This window comes from Choristoneura fumiferana, chromosome Z, assembly GCF_025370935.1.
Source record: "Choristoneura fumiferana chromosome Z, NRCan_CFum_1, whole genome shotgun sequence".
Classification (NCBI taxonomy): domain Eukaryota; kingdom Metazoa; phylum Arthropoda; class Insecta; order Lepidoptera; family Tortricidae; genus Choristoneura; species Choristoneura fumiferana.
Window position 1 is genome coordinate 3,795,236 of NC_133472.1, and position 22,602 is coordinate 3,817,837.

Sequence of the window (22,602 nt, forward strand, 5' to 3'; positions counted from 1 at the left end):
TGCAATACCCCTGGTGTTGCAGATGTTTATGTGTGGTGGTGATCTCTTACTATCATGCAGGAGACCCACTTGCACGTTTGCCATCTAGTCAAATAATAAAAAAAATGGCTAGCGAAGAGTGTGCGAACTTTGTCTCTCCCGATTTTACCTGCACCCGCGCCCGCAGGCGTGCGCCCGCGCAGTGCACACCCGCACCAGCTAGCGTAGAACCGAAGTCGCTATATATTATAATCTTGACGGAGTGGTCGTCGTCGTCGACTAAGGATCTAAACCCTCGTGAGAACTTTCTTAGGAAAATGAGGTAATTAATTTTTCATTTTGTTATTATTACTTTTGTTTTCATTTTGTATCTGATTTTGTTTTTATTGTAATTAAAAAATTTACAAGCTTTTATTTAGTTTCAGCTGTCCGGTTGTCTGTCTGCAATCAAATCTTGAAGTTAAATTCGATCAACTTCCAATATCAAATTCGGAATTTCTTCAAATTTGGAATACTTATGTAAATTGCGTGACAATACAATAATCTGGTAGTGACTTCCTAGTCCTGGTACTCTAGCCAGGATCGTCTCCGCAGGACGGAACTCTTCAACGGTTAATGGCATCGACTTGAAATTTGGTACGCAAATGTAGTTTGGGAGACAATGTAAGTAAAGTCGACAAAAAGTACAGTCAGAAAAAAGCTTGTATTAAAAATTAAATTTTTACCAAAAATTTATTTAAACGTGATTTTATTGTTTATTTTTTAATTTTGTTTTGTTCTCTGACGTTATTTTAAACATTGATTTCAATTTTGTTTTGTTTTAAATTTATTCTTGTTAATTTATTCTGTGTTTTAATTAATTATATCCTATTATGGGTTCAATTTTAGCAATAAATAGTAGAATCCTGAGAATCGCGAAGGTTTAAAACATTCATCCCAGGATTCCCAGGCATCCCAGCCTATACGCGTCCCACTGCTAGGTGCAGGCCTCCACTCAGAGTGAGAGGGCTGGGCCGTAGTATTGGGAACTTCACACACGATGTTATTCTTTACCGTAGGCTCGTGGCTCAAACGTAATTTCGCAAATGAATTTCGAAAAACTAAGAGGTGCAAGCCGGGGTTTGAACACACGATCCTCTGCTTGAAAGGCCATAGATCAAATCACTAGGCCACCCTTAAACCCTCACAACTTTTTACATAAATTGTATCGGATAAAATAGTTTTTAAGTCCAGGAGACGATAACAGGAAACAATTAAGGTCACCAATTGCAATCGTTAGATAGTTACATATATTTTGAGACCTCTATATAGTTCGGTCGAGTCTACTCGCCCGTGTCAACGACCCCTTGCGGGTAGGGGTGCGGGGTCACTGAACTCAGTCCCGCCCTAGCGCAATACGCTTGTGATTATTATATTATATGTATACGTACAAATAATTGAATATGTAGGCCTCGAACATTTACGTCGGTATCATTAATAAATCCTATTAATATTGTATGTAAATGCGAAAGTTTGCGAGTATGTATGTACTAGCTTTTGCTCGCGGCTTCGTGCATTTTTTGCCGGGATAAAAAGTAGCCTGTCGCTCTGGGTAAATTATCTCAATGCCCAAAATCACGTCGATCCGTCGCCCCGTTTCGACGTGAAATACAACACACACAAACATACAAACAGACACACTTCTGCATTTATAACCACCATCTTGCTCGCTAATCCTGCCGTGAAGCAGCAGTGCTTGCACTGTTGTGTTTGGTTTCGGTGTGGAAAGTAAGACAGCCGGTGAAATTACTGGCAAGTGAGCTATCCAATCTTAGGCCTCTAGGTTGGCAACGCATCTGCAATACCCCTGGTGTTGCAGATGTTTATGGGCGGTGGTGATCTCTTACCATCAGGAGACCCACTTGCTCGTTTGCCATCCAGTCGAATAAAAAAAAAACGAGAATGATGGACTCAACTGACACCAAAATGAATGTGTAATCAAAGCCTATCCGTAGGTATGTTAGTGGGATTTTATTTTCATATTGGTATTTATTTGATTATGGTATAGGGAAATTTTAAAATAATTCAAAATTTTATTTTTGTAGTTCCACTTTATTGAATTAATTTTAAAATGCATTGTATCGCACATAATAGATGTGTTTGTGCTACTGCCTAATAGGTACATATAGATTTTAAACATCTTCACATAAAATTAAATCTTACCGCACCTTTAAAAATTAAAGTGTACTAAGTCGAAAAATAAATCCCATCCAATATCAACCTCTAGCCTTTGATATAAGTACTGAAGTTTGCGTTCAATTCAAAACGTAGAAAATCCCTGAATCTAACTCACTTTGGTTTTAAAAGAGCGTTACATTAGGTTATAATACAAGTAATTCTAATTAGGAAGCGATTCATCAGATTCTTATTGTGTAAGATACATAAAGTCAGATTTTTGCTTTGTCAGATACTCAGAAGATTAAAGAAACTGATGACTCACACACTAATGATTTAAAGGTCCCGCGTATATTTCAGCATAGTCGAGGTGTGTTTTATACTTAGATCTTGTTGTTGTTTCTTTAAAAAAATATGGCTCTGTCCATCGGAGGACAATTTTGCCAGTGCCTAGTAGTTTTTGCCGTTGTACGGTAAAAAAATTCTAGAAAACGAAATATGAGAGGTAATGGTGGATGAACGTCGACAGACTAGACTTGAATTCTACTTAGATCTTAATCTTTAGTTCTATTTTGACATTTTGACAAGTATTGGCAACAGTTTACGACAGAGAATGCACATGTAACACTGCGACATCGAGTGGAACCAGCAAGCAAGTGACGATTCTATTGTAAGACTGAGCTGGGAAAATTATGAGTGTTTCAAGTTGAAACTATCAACGACTAACCAAAAAGCCCGTAATATTACTACAAGAGACGTCATTTAGGCACAAATTTCCTCTCACAACGAGAGGGCTTAGGTTACTGTCTAAGCGGAACTTAGTACAGTCACCAGCACCAATATCTGACACAACAAGCGTGCATAAATATCTGACACGACTCTATTTCTAGGGCCGGAAGGACGTGTCAGATATTTTTTCACGCTCCGTTGTGGCAGACATTTATGCAGGTTACTGTACCTACGGATGGGGAGTATAATGTATACTTACACATTGACTTACTTCGTAGGTTCCCTCACGATGTTTTCGTACACCAAAAGCTCATGGGAAATTTCGCATATAAATTAGAAAAAAAGAGGTTTGAGGGTGGTAGGACCTAGTGCAGAGTCCGTCCGGATCGCTACCACCATCTTACTCGTTAATCCTACCGCCAAGCAGCAGTGCTTCCACTGTTGTGTTCCGGTGAGGAGAGTAAGACAGCCGGTGAAATTACTGGCACAAGAGGCATTTTATCTTAGCCGTCTAGGTTGGTAACGCACCTGCAATATCTCTGGTGTTGCGGGTGTCCATGGGCAGTGGTGATCACTTACGATCAGGTGACCCATTTGCTAGTTTACCTTCCTCTGACATAAAAAAGTGCGCGCCCGGGTTTTATACCACCAGATGTGAAGAAAAAAAACATCGGCACCATTATCAGCCAGCTCTGGAAGGCGCAGACTTCACGTGCCATCATTTGTAGTTACGACTTCTGTATACTAACTAACCCCAAGTCATTAGCGCCGTAAAATGGGGTGGCTTTGATAATTTTATAACTGCTACAAAGATTTTTTAAATTCTTTGTGATTTTTTCCCGAATGATTATTTTTCCTACTATTTCATAATAAAAATAAAAAGAAAAAAAATAGAAAAAAATTTCATAATTATGTATAAAAATGATAAGTAAAAATACTAGAAAGAAGAAAACAAGACGTGGACGTAGTGGTCTAGAACTCTGTTAAGTAGCTAACTTAAACTTCAACAGTCGGGACCCATTCAAATCGCGACCAGCTCAAAAATTCTTAGTACCTAATGGGGCCCGACTGTTGAAGTTATTGGATGGATATCCTCCTTAAGTTTCCCAGGAACTTTTTAATGAGGTTGACCAAGTTTTAGTACGTTTGGTAGACGTTCAAAATGTAACGCTTCGAATATGTGACCTCGCCAAACTTAGGTAAGAAAAAAAAGATGACTTATTATGAGTCTTTCTGCTAGAAAAAATGATCTCCTGGCCTTAGTTCTTGCAATCGACGCTTCAGAGGTTCCACATATCTATTTTCATTATGCTCTAATTAAACCTAACAGAACCCTAGTAACACGTTCAGACGTTCACCGTTGGCGTGAAGCTTTCATCTCTTTCACACGCTCAACTAGAGATAAACCCATACATGCTCAAAGGTCTTAGGGGATAGTCTGAGGTTGTTATATGTCGTGGGAGTGGGAACGTGGGTGTGTTAATGGCGGGCGATCGCGACCGTATTCGCCTTTTCTTTCTACCTTCATGCTGTACCGTTTGACAAGACAGAGAGAAGTGGTGAAAGCGGCTGTGATTTTGAATGAGTTAGAGATATGGTCTCTGGATCGAAGAGGACGCAAATTCAAGGTTCGTGGGATTTAATCAATTTATCGACTTTTACGGAGTATCGAAAATGTCATGCGGGAAACAACAATGGGCACTGCAATGAATAATTTTATTTATTTGTATGCACTGTACGCAATTTTGCAATCCCATTTAGTGGGACTGAAGCCAGTATAAAAATGTCGATATTCGTATATTCGGTCAATCACTGATAAAATTTGATTTATGTTCCACCAGATATTTGGTAAAAAAATATACCATATTTTCCGGTAATTTTCGCTAAAACAAAGAGAAAGCCTTTTATTTCAGATACTTAGGTAGGTATTGACCACATAAAACTTGCAGAGCCCGTGAGCTAGAAACATTAAACCACCAATGTCTGACACCGATACAATAATGCTGATACAATTACATGATAAACATTCTGGAATCTATCATACTATACAATTATGCTAAATAGTCTACGTACATTTATAAAATCTACATAATTACAATCATTCGTTTAGCTTATGCGTCTAAAGACTTGGATAGTTTAGGAGCGCGAGTGACGGGCGCAACTTTGGTTTTCTTTGGCTTGGGATCGAATGTGTCGTTGGCGCTGGTCGTAGGTGGAGTGGTGCTGAATGAACTCTTGGAGCTAGGCACGGAGGTGCCCGGGGACACGCCGCTGTCCGTGCTGATCGATGCCGGGCTCGGGCTGTCACTCACCGCGCTACTCACAGCCAACTCTTGTCCTCCCACAGACACGATCTGCCCCACAGGCTTCCCGCGCACCACACTGATACTCACGCTCTTCTCCGATTCCTCTTTCTTATGGTACCGAGTCAACGTTCCCGCAGATCCGGCCGAATTAGCCCGAAACATTGGCACGAATTGCGACTGTGGATAGTACTGCATCTCAGGCGGTACTTGGCCATCGACCCACGGAGTTGTCATGACGGGCGGCAGCGGCGACCACATCGGCATGTGCGAGTGACTCACATCAGAAATCGAAAAGCCAGGTCTATGCGGCGCGCTGTGCGGCCGAAGACCAGGATGGCCGTATTGGGCGGCCAGCTCCTCACCCTCGTCCATGCGAGGCTGGTTCTGATACTCCACATTCGGAAGCACGGCGTGAGGACTGCGCTGCATATACGTCATAAACATCTGCTGCTGCGCTTGCTTCATCGCCACAAACTGCTGCAAATGTATAGCCGTCTGCTGGCGCTGCTGTACGATATCAGGCGTCGTATTACCATTGCCCTGTTTATAATAAATCTGAGACTGCGTGTTGACTTGCGCGACTGTCATAAGTCTTTCGCTAGTGCCAGGGTCTTGGTATTCAGCAGGAGGAGCAATAAATTTGGAGGGTGACGGCGGCGTTACCTGCTGCGATAAAGGGTAGGATGAGATCTGCGCTATGTACGGCTGGTTCTTGGTGTGTGCAGGGCTATGGTTCTGGAATGTGGGGTTGTATGTGAACTGGGAGTCTTTGCTGCAGCTGGGTTCCGCGTCGTCTTTTTTGTCCTTCGGTTTGGGGAATGGGGCGACTTTGGAGTTGCTCTTCCAATTGGAGCCGGCGCTTAGGGAGCGCTTGACTGGGGATTTGTTAGGGTCCCAGTCGCTGGTGGAGGGGCGGGACTCTTGGGTCTGTGCGCTGTGGGACCGCCTGTTGGGAGGGGACTCTCGCCTGTAGCATTGTGCTGAAGTGCTTGGGGAGCCGTGCCTCTCGGAGGCCTTGGCGACTGACCGCGTCAATCGTCTCTTGACCTGGCTGGGCGGAGTCAACGATGAGACAGAAGCCTGCCTGGACTGAGTAAATGACACCCATCGCTCTATTATCATGCTACGATGCTCTTGCTCGCGCTGAATCTCTGTCTCGCTCGAAGAGTCATAGTCCTTTCCCTGCGGAAGAAATAAAGTATGCTCAAATTCTTAATCAGTTGAACGAACAAAAGCCCGAATAAGGCTTCTCGTAGAATTTCTACTTTTATGCATTATATTCAAATACCCCACCACCCTCTGCATGAGAGGCCAGAAGTAAAACCAACTAGCTCACCACGGCCTGTATGTATGTACTAGATATAATAATATGTATATTATTAGGATAACATTTTACAAAGGATTAATAGCGCTAAAAGAACACTAAAAGAGGTACGCAAAGTCGCAATAAAGAGTTAAAAAATAAATTTTTATTTAATAAGTACATAATTGTTGCGATACTTGAGTACTTTACGCCAAAAATTTAATAGTAAGTAACTCATGACGTGACAGAGTTTTCTTGTAACTTTCAGGTCTTAATGTCATAATTTAGAATATTTTTTTTTTGTGTAAAATACCTTTTCTATTTTATCATCCAGCATTTTGAAAAAATCCTGCTGGCTGGCAGACACCTCACTGGAACCAAATAGCGAATTTTAGAATTAGTCATGCTCATGTCGAATTCATGTCGAATCATAAAATCCACCAGATCACGAAATTCCTCATATCGTGAAATGGCGCCAAAAGTTGGCCAGTCATATCACGATGTGCCTGAGAAACAATACGGCAGAACGATTAGAGCAAGGTATTCGTCGATATTCCTATATAGCTCTATACTGGGCACATCGTGATATGCCGAAAAAAAGAAAATCTAGGTACGACGAGCGAAGCAAGGAGATGGTTAGTATGAATTGTGACCATAACGCACGAGTCGAGCGAGTGAATCGTGCGTGCCGCGGCAGCAGCCAGCGAAGTGCCAGAACCGATATAGCGGCGTTTCATGATGTGCCTAGGAATTTAATGATCTGCCTAAACTCATGAAATGGTGCGATTTCACGATATGCCTAGGAATTTCGTGATCTGGCGGATTTTACGATCGGCCGCCGACACATAAGTACATTGAAACAAAACATTCATCGTATTCAGTGCGACACTATATCTAGCATAGCTACCAAATGGGAACGATTAACTAGTTACGGAAATACTTTCGAATCGAGAATATTATTCCCATTTCGAAGCTAGCTACCAAATCTGGCTTCGAGATGGGACCAAAGGAGGGATACAGCATTGAATATCAACAGCATTCAAAATAAAAATGGTTGAAAACCCCCGCAAAAAAAGGCCCAGGGGGAAGACCCAGGAAGCGGTAGAAGAACTGTGTAGAGGAAAATCTCAGGCGTCTATGCAAGCGAACATCGTGGAGAAAGGAGGCCAAGGATAGAAGAAAATGGAAAAAAAAACATCAAGGAGGCCAAGACCCACAAAATGTTGTAGCCGCGGGAGATTGAAAGAAATAAATCAAATGTTTATACTAGGTGGGCCACTCATAGAAGCTTGGCTGGACGCGTATGTGCCGGTCCAGTATGCTGGTCTAAGTATACTCTTCTTAAACTTCCTAAGACCGTTCTGGGAAGAAAATCACCCCGTCTAATGTCTCAGCACAATGCTGAGTGAGCGACCGTTTCGCTTTTGCGGAGACACACAAAATTGTGTTCATGTATTATTTTCATTTGTATGTATTTGTGTAAATTTTGTTGTATTTGTGTGTCTTTTGTGAGAGTTAATAAATATTTCTTTTCTTTCTTAACATTGTCTGGAGCTGGTATTTGGGCTTACAAGGCGGGCTGGTGATCAGCAATGGGCAACACGTGTTGTTGCCTGGAGTCCGCTTCATCCTCCGTCTCTTCGGGCACCTCTTCGGGGGTGCTTCCCTCCTCATCATCTTCCTCCTCTTTGTCTGCACCTACGAAGTAAATTAGTATTTGTTAAAAATTAAATTATGTTAGTTGAATTTTTGTTGTGCTGGCGTTGTCATCCAATTTACAAATTTAATGCCTATTTTTTTCCAACGTATTTTATCGAAAAAGTTCGTTTTATCGTGCTCTCTTAATAAGCGTTAATACCCATCGTACAGCTGTTTTGACATTTGACACTAAATAATAAAGTTTTTTAATAAACTTCCTTATTAATATACAGGGTGTCTAAGACCATGTGGCTTTAAATTCAAGGTTTGATTCTACTCACATAACAAAGCTACTTTTGTTTAGCAACATTTTCAAATAACTCGACTTTAAATTAGGGTTGCCAGACGGTACGGTATCCAAAAACAGGACATGTCCTCCTTCTTCACATTTTGTCCTCCCGTCCTCCTTTACCCACCGTACGTCCTCCTTTTACTGTAGCCGTTAATTCGTGGTGAAAATGCCCCATGCGCCATTCATGCATCGCCAGAGACGACCCGTGGATATTATATGACGTGTGAAAATTTTCATAATTATTTGTTGAAAAACCAAGAGCATCTTGCGCAAATTGGCAGCTCAGCTAAATATGACGATTAAAATAAAGTAAATTCTTTCAAAAAATTGTTTTATTATAAATGTCCTCCTTTTTTACAGAAAATCCTCATTTTTAGACCTATCAGTCCTCCTTTACCAAATTATCATCTGGCAACCCTACTTTAGATAATTTATTGATCCCCTAAGTTCGTTAAATCAGTGTATCAGACATGGCGGTGTTATCGCTGTCTCATGGTACGGGGGCTATGTAGGGGAACTATTAATATTTTTTTGTCATTTATTTGACATCTCTTAGATAAACATTTACCAATGTGCTGTCAATTTTGTATTGTATCGCATCACATACATTGAAAATTACATTCAATCTGCATGTTTTTTTTTAACAGTGATAATATTTTAAAAAAGTTGCAGATCTAAATGAGCTCAGTTATGCGAATAGAATTTAAACTGATTTAAAACCCCATGCTCAGAGACTCCCTGTAATATGAAAACGTCACTCATTTAATTCAATAATTGACTGACAACTCGGGTGTAATTGGCTGACGATATACGACTTTTCCCGATGGAAATATATTTTTCACTATATCTGTCCATCCATATAAATATGGTTGGTTGGTTTTTTAGAAAAATATGGCTCTGTCCATTGGAGGACAATTTTGCCAGTGTCTAGTAGGTTTTGCCGTTGTACGGTAAAAAAAAATCTAGAAAACGAAATATGAGAGGTAATGGTGGATGAACGATGACAGCGCGAATCCCATATAAATATTAATATTAGAGTAATGACACTTTGCCGACACTGTCAGTGCCAGATGTCAGATTGCCGATCCAAATCAAACTCCGTAGTGTAATACTAATATTATAAATGTGAAAGTGTGTGTGTTTGTATGTTTGTCCGTCTTTCATGTCGAAACGGAGCGACGGATCGACGTGATTTTTGGCATAGACATAGTTGGACCAGAGAGTGACAAAGACTACTTTTTAAAAACTAAAAGGAAGAAAATAAGTCTAGTGGTCTAGAACTCTGTCAAGTAGCTAATTTTAAGTTCAACAGTCGGGACCCATTTTCTTCCTTTTAGTTTTAAAGGCAGTTGGGTTTTGTTTTTTTTTTTTGACAGTCGAGTTGAGGAAACCGAGTTGTTCTTGTTGCTAACCGAATGATTCAGTTGTCTGTAGGTACACGGTGGTAAGTCCCTTCGGTTGATATTAATTAATGGCATTAATGAGTGCCAATACCCGTAAATAGGTTTATAGGTCGTTCTTGTGTGGTCGTTAAGATTTCACGAGCCGATAATGGCGGGCTTAAGGCTAGGTTATTTGAAATTAACCAATTTTGGTTCCAACTGAATCTTCGTTAAATATATGACCCGCACAATGTCCTGTGGGGTTATTTTAGTTGCTTCACTACTTTCGAATGATATTTACAAGTGGTGTGATTTGAATAATCCCCTCCCCGGTCATTGACATGGAACCAAAGCAAAAGTTAGCATCTGCGTACACTTCTTCATATTTCTCATTTAACGTGGATTTCATGGCATATAAAATGAAAACGGCAATAACTCAATACGACATGGTTCTACGCCTCGTTTTGCGCAAAAACAAACCGTAACTCTATAACCTTGGAGTATGGTTCAATTTTGAGTGTTTTAAACTTGAACAGTGACCTTATACTCGTTAATAAGCTAGCGAAATTGTAAGCGCCTGTAAATTTGCTTAATCTCGTGGCCCCAATATTTGCTCTCGCTTCTGAACAGTTTGAAGTCAGCGTGGCACGAAGAGACTGGCCTGCGCTATAAAATGTGGCTTCTATCTTATTCTCTAATGAGCAGCAGGCTGATTAAAAATTCCATAGTCTTCTACCTAGAATGCCTACTTAGGCAGAAATTGTTTAGTTTATCCTAGTGTTTGCCATGATTTCGTCCGCGCAAAAATGAATAAGAATCGACTCATTACTCCTTATGTTCTTAATATTACTGCGCCCGTATACCAATATGATGATCAGATAATACAGTGGTTAGAGAAGGTGACTACGAAGCTTGAGGTCCTAGGCTTAATCACCGGTCTGGATAAATAATTATGTATAAAGAATTCAGTTTATTTTCGAGTCTTGGGTGTTTAATATGTATTTAAATATGTATCTATCTACGTATTCAGGTATGTTTATCAACATATATGAGCTTTACTTACTTTATAACTAGTTCAAGTACTTTTTAAAACACAGTGCGGCTGTGTTCACTGATAGCTACAATCTGACCGCCTTCAAATTTAGGGTGAATGGTCATTTTTTGGGCAAGCGTGCTCCATCTTAGTTGACATCTTCGCTTACCTACCATGAGGCGTGATTGTGGTCAAACGCTGGCCTATTTGTATATAGAAACACAGGCTTATTTTTGCGCTGGCCTATCTCGTTGTGCACGGCAGAACAGAAAGTAAACTTCTATAGAAATATATCGGGGTAAATTGAACCTTGTGTTAGTCTTTAAACTTTCGAAAGACGAAGTATTCGGAGATCCTGCTTTAATAGCATTCCTTGACAGACTCACATTCCCTTATCTAGTTTCTTTTATTTTACCTATAGGTACTTAAGTATACTATAGGACATTATGTGGTTCGGATTTTTAGTTCTATCTATCTGTAATAATATGTGTGTGTGTGTGTGTGTGTGTGTGTGTGTGTGTGTGTGTGTGTGTGTGTGTGTATATCAGTTAAATAAAATAATTGAGAAAATCGACTCTCAATTGGGTAGGTAAGTAATGTATAAATAAAATCAGAAACAAACAGCCTCTTATAGTTAAACATATATTACAATAACATTTTTATGAATACCAGACTTACAGTTTCCTAAAGAAAATATTGAAACATAAAACATTCTCCTTTTATTGAAGTCGGATAAAAATCGAAAGCTAAATTTTTTAATCGCAAGATTTACCCCTGTTTCACCATCATCCATTGATTAAAATATTCATTTGACGGATAAATGTTATGCCGTCTCTGTTTGTTTTATTCGAATAGACGGAGAGGGCATCACATTCCGTCAAATAAAATTAATCATTGGGTGGTGAAACAACCCCTTAGTATTGTATATTTAACCAAAAACTCGTTTCTGGGAAATTGCATACGTTTTTGTAATAAAATTCCAAAAAATATTATAAATGAAACGGATACAAAATTCAGATCTATTGTCAAGAAGACATTAATATCTAAGGCGTATTATAAAGTTAATGATTATATCATGGACAGGGATATTTGGAAATAATTCCGATCCGCATTAGCGATCCCTTCAAATAGCGAACCTACTGTGTTAAAAATAAAGTTGTGTTAAATACTTGTGATGTACAGATATCATTTAATAATATTGTAAATCTGTTTAAAAAATACATTATACCTCGTTGAGTTTCTTGCCGGATTCTTCTCAACAGAGGTTTTTCCGAACCGGTGGTAGATTTTTTTTGACATTCATAAGTGCCTAAATTGAATAAAGATATTTTGACTTTGACTTTGATTTTGATAGTTCTAATGTCTTCAAAAAGATCTTCGATGCAATAATCTGTCCAGCGTCTAGTCAGATCGGTGCAATAAACAGTTCTGGGTCGCGTTTGTTTGTGCTTCGCTTATTGCACATGGCGAGTGCACGCGGCGCAGGCGCATGTCAGCTGATGCACATTAAAATACATATCGTCCCAGGGGGGCTAGTACGACATTCGAAAATGGAAGTGCGTATCGTACTGTCCCTCTCACTCCCGTATTAAATAATATTAGCGTCAGCGGGACGGCAAGATACGAAGTTCCAATTTTGCACTTTGTATGTACAGTCGATCAAATTGAATCATGATCCAGGGTGGAACCCTTCAATAATCAATTTCACTATGATTTTCTTGACAAAAGTATGTCAACATGACATTAGTAGCACAAAGGTTCCACCCTAGGTCATGACTGTACAGGCCCAGTGACCTTCTGCGTACAGTCGGACAAGGCACCGCCAGACCGTTACGCCCCGTTTTACCCGACTACGGCAGAGCCAAAAGGAAGGTTAACTAAGATATAGACGTCGTGAAGCGTAAGGCAGATAAGTTTTTGAAACATCTCATTTTTAATACAAGCTTTTTTACTGACTGTACTTTTTGCTGACGTACTTGTGTCATATGTGTGGTACGGTGACCCGGGGCTATTTTAGCTGGGGGGATATTGTATCTGAGCCGTCTGATGGCGTCCTTGCGACACCATGTTCGCCATGTTCATGTGTGATGTGTGAAGACAGTCTTTTGGCGAACACAACGTAAAATGGCCGATTACGAAAATGGCGTTGTAAAGACGCCATCAGACGGCTCAATACAATATCCCTCCAGCTACAATAGCCCCGGGTTACCTTATGTTTCCGTACCAAATTTCAAGTCGATTTGCAAGTGGTAGGACCTTGTACAAGGTCGGCCCGGATTGCTTTCACCATCTTGCTCGCTAATCCTGCCGTGAAGCAGCAGTGCTTGCACTGTTGAGTTTCGGTGTGGAGAGTAAGACAGCCGGTGAAATTATGACACTTGAGGTATCCCATCTTAGGCCTCTAGGTTGGCAACGCATCTGTAATCCCCCTGGTGTTGCAGGTGCCTATGGGCGGTGGTGATCTCTTACCATCAGGAGACCCACTTGCTCGTCTGCCATCCAGTCGAATAAAAAAAAAGTCTATGCCATTAACCGTTGAGGAGTTCCGTCCTGCGGAGACGTATTCGGCTCCGTCCAGCTGACACTAGGGCTGCGCTGAGCGAGGATAGGTAAATGAAGCGTCTCTGAACTATTGTTTCATGACAAACATTCCTCGCAACACATCCTCACATATCTCGGGTGGAAATGCAACCTAAATGTTGCAAAGACAGTGCCACTTATATTTTTTTATAGTATGTTTTCTACTCTTATATGTAATCTCTGATTTACTTAATCACGAACAGTAATATAACAGCATACATAACAAGATTCTGGAAAAGTCTATATTGTCTATTCCCCATAACAGCACTGTATCGTAATGTTGCTAAAACGATACGCCAACCACTTACTTTTGTTTTCTTAATTCGTATGTTCGGACAGGCTAAGGTGCAGCCAGTTAAGTACATATTTCATATGTTTTTATACAGAATAAAAACTTTCAGAACATAATCCATAGCCTGCCAACATAAGTAACGCGTATTTTTAACATCGTCACAGGCAAGTAAACGTTAATCAAATAAAAAATTTAACTTACACAAATTATGACATTTTCATATATCTCACTTGTTTATTGTTCCTTTCCTTACCTTCTCTTTGCGTTTGCCATACTTCTTACTAAAGTATGGAAACGTTTAAAGTTTACTAAGTATTTCTCTAATTTTGTATTGTAATTAATAAGCACCCAGTCGTTCGGTAAAGCTCACATCGTAACTCACGCCACTCACCTTTTTTGAACCCTGTTATGCAACTGTTGCAGAAAGAAAATGAAAGAAAGAAAGAAAGAAAGAAAGAAAGAAGACATTTATTCACTTACACAGAAGACACACATATACAGCAAAATTAACACAAATAAAATAAAAAATTACAGAAAAACACATGAAAATATTTAATACAATATACACAATGATGTGTGTCCCCGCGAAAGTGAAACGGTGAACGGGGTGGAACGGGTATAAATGCTATTATATGTATATTTGATTTGAGGGTTTTCAAAGAAGATTACAACATTTCACTGACCCTATTTTGTACCGGAATGAAATATTTCAGTTGATAAGACAGCTGATCAGCAGAAATACGACGTACTTTTTAAAAACTCGTTTCATTTCCGCGTACAGGAGTTTATGTGGAAAATGCTCAGCTAAATTGCTAGTGGGTGTGTACAGCCGAAGAAACAGAATCACGTACCAGGGTGGAACCTTTGTGCTACTAATGTCATGTTGACATCTCATACATTTGCCAAAGAAATCGTAGCGAAATTGATTACGAAAAGGTTCCATCCTGGTACGTGCTTCAGTTTCTTCGACTGGACCTAATCCTTCTTTTATCCTACTAATATTATAAATGCGAAAGTTTTTGAGTATGTGTTGTTACTCCTTCACGCTAAAACGGCTGGACGGATTTGGATGAAATTTGGTATCTACATACTAATAAAAATTTGCACTTTAAAGTTGAATATTTCGCAATAGGAAATCAATGAATCGAAAAATAGTCTTAGCAAACCCCTGATGGTTATAAAAGACCTATCCAACGACACCCCACACTATAGGGTTGGATGAGAAAAAAAAATCACCCCCATTTTACAACTATGGGGTAACCTAAATTTTTTTTTAAATTTGTTATTGTTTTATTTTATCGGCATAGTTTACATATATATCCGTGCAAAATTACAGCTTTCTAGCATTGATAGTCCCTGAGCAAAGCCGCGGACGGACGGACAGACGGAGATAGACAGACATGGCGAAACTATAAGGGTTCCGTTTTTGCCATTTTGGCATATGCCATAGCTGGACATCTGTAGTAAATAAAGGCCACTTTTTATCCCGATATTCTCAGTTGCGATGATCTGTGACCCGAACATGCATATTAAAAATCCTGTAAAGTTTACTTCTGAACTAAGTACCAATTATAAATTAAAGAAAACATCGAATGCTTATATCTACCAATAACAACTGCTATTCTTTCTTCAGTTCTTCTTCTAAATGTATTTCCTAACTTTGTACCTAATGCTTTGGTTGTAATGGAAAAAAAGCTGAATAAATGAGCTGTATTCTCACAGGAGATATATGTATATTTAGTTATTCGCAACTAGAGGCAATATCGCAAATACCTTGATGCTATAATAATAATGTCTCGAATATTCATTTACCGCAAAATGTGGTTATGCAGTGCATGTGTACTGAATAGTGCCAAACATTCCGGACGTGCGGTTGTTACGTACTCTAGTGATGTCAATGTGTCGATAAAGGCATCGATGCCTGTATCGTAAGATTAATGTAATAGTGCATAATATTTAGACTTTCGTTCTTGCTTTCAACAGTGTCATCTTCACACAGTTTGTTATCTACGTTATGACGCTCAAATATACTTATTTTTTATGAAATAAAAAAAGACATAACCACAAAGCAGGCAGGTATTTCCGCCAACGGTTGAACCTGGCCATTCAACGCGGAAACGCTGCCTGTGTCCTAGGAACTATTCGACTGACATTATGAAAGGAATATCTTTATGATTTTGAATGTGCATTAGTTGTTTAATCATACTAAATGTCATCTAGATCGTTTGAGTGGTTTAAGCGTGAAATGGTAACAGATGGGTGGACAGATACACTCTTAAAAAAATTTGGTTGTTCGTAACATGATTGTGATTAATGTAATCAGGCATCTTGATTCCATACGAGCCCAACAAGACGTTAGATGAATCAACTAAGTGAATATTTTTTTTGCTTATCATTGTTAAATGAACGAGTCAACTGTATTGTTCTTACTATTGTTACCTTAATAAAGGCAACTAATATCTTATTCGATATTAATATGAAAATGATTATACCAACTATTTCGTTTTAATAAATCCAACAAAGATCTTGGTCAATTTTAACATGAACAGGTTTTAGTTAAATCAAATATGGCAAAGTTATTAATTTAAGAATAAAAATGATCAAAACTATTAACATAAATAATTGTTTTAATTATGTTGTTCTGATTTGATTCAATCAACGCATAATGATAGATTCGACAAATATTTTGTTAAAATTGACAGAGTATCTAGATTGTTAGTACAAACACAAATACAATTGCTGTTATAACTAATCGCCTTTTGTTGATTTATTTAATATCATGTTTGATTTAATTAATTTGACGCCAACTAAGAGAAAATCGCTTTCCTTTTTTAGAGTGCAGATGGACTTTACTATGGACTAAATATAATAACACCCTTACAAAAAAAAACGGCCAGTAGTGCCGAAAAGCATAAATAAGGGATGCACTCAGTATGAGGGCGAGGATGGATTTATCGACAGTCACTTTTTATGCAGCATCACGTCACTAGCATTGCACTAATCCTATGCTAGACCGAATTAACTCCGCTCCGTCATGTCAAAGCTTTGCGACGGCGACGTCAAATGGCTGCTGCTTAAGTAGCGTAGTAGAAATAAGCAACCTGAGATTGGGTGCATAGGAGAAATTCGTGTCTGTACTCCTGTCCAGTGGTAGTGTAGGGGTATGGCACGCAGCACAGAATGCTGAGGACCTGGGATCGATTCCCAGCGCTGGTCTCTTTTTCTGGTTTTCTGTGCATCCATGTGTCAGTTTGTAATTTCGATATTAGTTGATCCAGCGTTCGGTCATCATGCCTTGAAAGTTAGTCAAAAAGGACTTAAACCTTAAATTTGCAAGATGAGAAATTACAACAAAAAAGGATAAATTAAATTAAAATTTAAAAATTGCATAAAATTCTCGTCAATATTTAAAAACAACTGGCTAGAGACATGAGATTTCTAACTAGAGACATGACATTTTGCACAATGTGAATTAAGACCACTTTATAATTATAGAGATTTCCCACGGGAATTTAGTAAAAACCCGGAATTGAACTGAACTGTGCCTGACGGGCTATTATAAAATTCGAAAATCGAAGTTCGTATCATACCGTCCCTCTCACTCGTATTAAATAATATTAGCGTCAGCGGAACGGCAAGATACGAAGTTCGAATTTTGCACTTCGTAGTATAGGGCCTGTCGGAGAAGGGGGGTAGGAGGGTAGTCCGGATACAGTCAAGGGGCACCGACTCATTTACCGACCTTGGGCTTCATGACAAGCACATTAAGGTCGAGGGTTTTATTTGGACAACTAAGGTAGCCTGCATGTTATGACACTGTTTACGAGCAAGTGTGATGAAAAATAATTTTCATCACACTTGCTCGTAACAGTGTCAAAACATGAAGGTTACCTTGATTGCAACCCCCTAAATAAAAACCCTCGACCTTAATGTGCTTGTCATGAAACCCGTGGTCGGTAAATGAGTCACTGCGCGTACAAATTTTCTTTTCATGAAGCCCAAGGTCGGTAAATGAGTCCGTCCCGTACTGATGGTGCTGCGCATGGTGCAGCAGCAGGACCACATGCACACGCTGCTCAGGCACATGCTGAGGGAGGGGAGGGCGGCGCTGCCAAGAGCGCAGCCTAAGGTATCGCCAATATTTTGGAACAATTATATTTTTATTTTAGAAATATAAAATTATACTCGCAAATGTGATGAAAAAACAATTGTATGTCGCACGGGCGGTACTAGAATTAAACATCGACTCATTAAAGCCCTCAGTCTTCGACTTCGGGCTTCTAATAGACCCTCGTTCGTAATTCCTTATTTACCGCCCTTAAGACACAATGTACGGATTTATTTCTTATAGCAGAAGTATCAAAATTATCTAAGCCGGGCTAGAATGACAATATGACAATTTTGACAGTCAAAAATGATACCAAAGTTTCGTAAAAAATGCGCGGTCAGCTCTCGCTGGCCAGAGTCCACGAACTCCGGACTCCAGTCTTGTGGTATGGCAAGGGGACACAAGCGCACTACTTGTATTTACCCAATAAGTCGTCACTCCTACTCATATACCACGAAGTGCAAAATTCGAACTTCGTATCTTGCCGTCCCGCTTACGCTAATATTATTTAATATGAGAGTGAGAGGGACGTTATGATAAGAAGTTCGATTTTCGAATTTCGTAGTAGCCCCCCTGTCCCACTACCATGAGTTTACAGTGACCGTACTCGATAGCGACGGTGTAAATTATTTGCAGGGGCGCTGTACAATTCTCCATACAAATAATTTACGCCGTCGCTATCGAGTACGGTCACTGTAAACTCATGGTAGTGGTAGTTTCTCATTTGACTACCCTACACAAGACTAGTGATTTAGAAAAAGAGCCAAGGGATCCCCCTTGGAACTATCTGGTCCAATTCGTTTTTAAAGGGAACCCTAAAAACTAGAATCATTTTAGTGTGGTATATCGGCCGTTGCGTAGCGCGTGAAGACATTAATTGTGTTGCAGTGAATGATAGTGTGTAATAAAACCCGAATAATCCAATAACGCACTAAACTGTAGAATGTAGGGCACACGTATGTATTGCCTACTAGAGTTTACCCGCAGCTTCGCACGCCTAAACTATTCGATCTAGTAGTTACAATTAAAATTCCGTGATTTTACAAAATTCCTCTGGGGATTCCCAAAATTTAGATCGTGGTCAGCATTGAGGTTGTGTCAAGAACAACTGTCCAAAATTTCCATACTCTAAGCCCAGTGGTTGAAATTTCAAGATTTTATCCCTATCCCGTAGGAATATCGGGATAAAAAGTAGCTTATGTTATTCCAGACGCCCAGCTACCAGCATTAAATTTCATGACTCAAAGCCCAGCGGTTGTTATTTCGAGATTTTATTAATTAAAAATATTATAAATGAAACGGATACAAAATTCAGATCTTTTGTCAAGAAGACATTAATATCAAAGGCGTATTATAAAGTTAATGATTATATCATGGACAGGGATATTTGGAAATAATTCCGATCCGCATTAGCGATCCCTTCAAATAGCGAACCTACTGTGTTAATAACATAAAAGTAAATACGACTCCAAAAAAATAAAAAAAATAACAAGAAATGGAACCGACTACAAAACCTTGAAAATATTTTTCTAGGTAAGCAGGTAGGTACATACTAGCTCGAAGTCGGTGCCTCAGCACGAGCCAGCAGGAGTGGGACAATTCACAATAGTCGTCTACCTCACCTACATACTATGGGTTTCAATCCTCCTGCTGGGTCGTGCTGAGTCACCGACTTCGAGCTAGTTAGTACCTACTTAGAAAAAATATTTTCAAGGGTTTTGTAGGCGGTTCCATTTTTTGTTATTTTTTTGGAGTCGGTTTTACTTTTTTGTCAAAAAATTTGTTTATTTCTCACTTTTTAGTGATTCGTAGCCAAAGAACATCTCACAACGATTCCATTAAGCCCAAACACGACTTAGTTACGTTGTTTTATAACAGAGTTCCGTTGCCTACCTTCTGGCTTCAGCATCAGATCAGTTCGGAAGAATCATTAACTTAAAGCTTCTTCTTAGTCGCTTATCTACTTATTTTTTTAAAGTCGGTTAATAAAGTTGTGTTAAATACTTGTGATGTATACATATCATTTAATAATATTGAAAGATTGTTTAAAAAAAATATATACCTCGCTGAGTTTCTTGCCGGATTCTTCTCAGCAGAGGTTTTTCCGAACCGGTGGTAGATTTTTTTGACATTCATAAGTGCTTGTTGTAGCCTAAATTGAATAAAGATATTTTGACTTTGACTTTATAGCCTGTGTTTTCTGTACTGCTTACCATGTGTTAGTGTTAAATAAAGAGTCATAGTATTGCATTGTATTGTATTGTATTGTCAAAGACATCCCGTATGTGAAACTTGGAACTATCTACTTTATTAGTTTTAAAACCCCGAAGCAAAAAGGGGGTGTTATAAGTTTGACCGCTATGTGTCTGGCATCATAGTTACCAAGCGGATATATTTTGATACAGCTTTTTTATTAGAAAGCTAGTACTATCCTGATGGTTCTTAGGTATGTTTGTTTGAAATCAGTTAAAGCAATATTGAAACTGAAAAAAGTTTTTTTTTTATTCTACTTTAGACGACCAGATGGCCTAGTGGTTAGAGAACCTGACTACGAAGCTTGAGGTCCCGGGTTCGATTCCCGTGTCGGGGCAGATATTTGTATGAAAAATACCAATGTTTGTTCTCGGGTCTTGGGTGTTTAATATGTATTTAAGTATGTATCTATATCTATATAATTATATTTATCCGTTGCTTAGTACCCATAACACAAGCTTTGCTAAGCTTACTTTGGGACTAGGTCAATTGGTGTGAATTGTCCCGTGATATTTATTTATTTATTTATTATTATTATTTATAACTGGATGGCAAACGAGCAAGTGGGTCTCCTGATGATAAGAGATCACCACCGCCCATAGACTCCTGCAACACCAGGGGATTGCAGATGCGTTGCCAACCTGGAGGCCTAAGATGGGATACCTCAAGTGCCAGTAATTTCACCGGCTTAACGTCTTTGCTTAGTTTGGGAATGGTTTGGGACTAGGTCAATTAGTGTCAAGTGTCCCATGATATTTATTTATATCTTAGTGTTTTTTTAAGATTCTTTTGAGTAAGTCGGCTAAAAAGACAATAATTTGTTGAATCAGGCGTTACTCTGCGGAGGTTCACATTAATAAACGACTTTAGCCACCACCAGTTCCATTTGTGTTTGAGAAAAATAAAGTGGATAGGCACTTGGGGATTTTAAATGACTAAATGATTATTTTGGTTCATTAGTCTTACATCCTGTTAGCGTTAACGGTTGTGTTGCTCTGTTTGAGTTCGAAACGGGTCAGCGTACTATAAGGTGCTGGTGATATTTGGACGTGGAGCAGTAGGTACATCGTAAGGCCGCGGGTGAGCAAAGTAATTTTATAGTTTACAGTTTATTTTAAAATAAAAAATCCTCATAAACTTATTCAATAAGTTATCAGATATTTCCAATTCACAATTAAATAAATCGATTATAAAAAATCTCTAAGAGTTAATAAGTGGGGTATGTAAAATTAATAGTAGTTTAATTCCCATTGTTGAAAAATCAATTTTTTCTCCAGAAATATCAGCGTTAAGCCGACGTCCACTTTACTCACTGAATAATATATGTACGTCAACATTTTGCATGTAGGAAGTGTACCAGAATATCTGAACAAATAACAATGTTAGCAGAAAGGGACTTTAATTTCATACTGTTACGTATCAAAATGCTCCGTCGGTTGCCACCGGAACACATTGAGTGAAACGTACGTGCGAAGTGTCCTTTAATGGTCGTATGAAAAATTAATGGGAGTCTAATGTCATGGTATGGTCCCCTAAGGTCTTAGCTCGTCTATCTTGATACGGCTTGATAACAAACATATTTAATAAAATGAACCCAGAACTCAAGTGTTAACACGTGTTTAGCATGACTTGTTTCGGGCTAATGCGTAGCTCTTCCTCCAGGAGCACGCGACATGACGGCTGCTTCAAAACGCGCTCTGTGCGCCACGGCTCTGCACGAAACTAATAGCGGCACAAAACTACACGTTTTCATCGTAATTTTTAGGGTTCCGTAGTTAACTAAGAACCCTTATAGTTTCGCCATGTCTAACCGTCTCTGTCTGTCTGTCTGTCCGCGGCTAAGCTCAGAGACCGTTAGTACTAGAAAGCTGTAATTTGGCATGAATATACATATCAGTTACGCCGACGAAATAGTAAAATAAAAAAAGTAAAAATGTTATAAACACCCTATAAAGTTTGGAGTATCGTTGGATAGGCCTTTTAAGACCACTGGGGTTTGCCTGGACGATTTTTCGATTCAATGATCTGTTTGCGAAATATTCAACTTTGAAGTGCAAATTTTCGTTAAAATCGAGCGTCCCCTCTCTAAAATCTAAACTGTTGGGTGGAAAAATTTGAAAAAAATCAGTATGCTAGTAACTATATCAAATATACAAGGAAAATTAACGGCTAAGATTTCTTGAGAATTAAGTGAAATGAAATGAAATAACCATAACCAACCGCCGGCGTCGCGTGCCATGTATGCGCATTACGTTCCGTGCTTGACACGTTCCACGTCATGGTATAGTGGGTAGTGATCTTTCAGAGCAATCAATTAGCACATATAGCCTCGTATCTCTTCGCGCCGTAATGCATTGCGAACAAAAGTATTCGCAATCCCATTAGCAAAGAGCTTGCCACTGCAAGGGCTATAACGTTACGTCACAAATAGAGGTGTTATTTCTGTGCACGTGATCCTGATATCGTTATTTCCACAGAACGAATACGAGGCAT

General features: G+C 39.2%; 1 protein-coding gene across 1 annotated transcript in view; it reads right to left on the reverse strand.

Annotated features, from left to right (window-relative positions):
* Positions 1-3,780: 3,780 nt before the first annotated feature.
* The window catches only part of LOC141435265 (uncharacterized), a 112,474-nt gene continuing 93,652 nt past the window's right edge, over positions 3,781-22,602 (reverse strand). The window contains exons 3-5 of the mRNA XM_074097990.1: positions 8,043-8,169; positions 6,785-6,842; positions 3,781-6,350 (exon numbers count right to left, since the gene is read on the reverse strand). Coding sequence (XP_073954091.1) covers positions 4,974-6,350; positions 6,785-6,842; positions 8,043-8,169 — 1,562 coding nt within the window. The 3' untranslated portion in view covers positions 3,781-4,973. The remainder of the gene's footprint in view (positions 6,351-6,784; positions 6,843-8,042; positions 8,170-22,602) is intronic.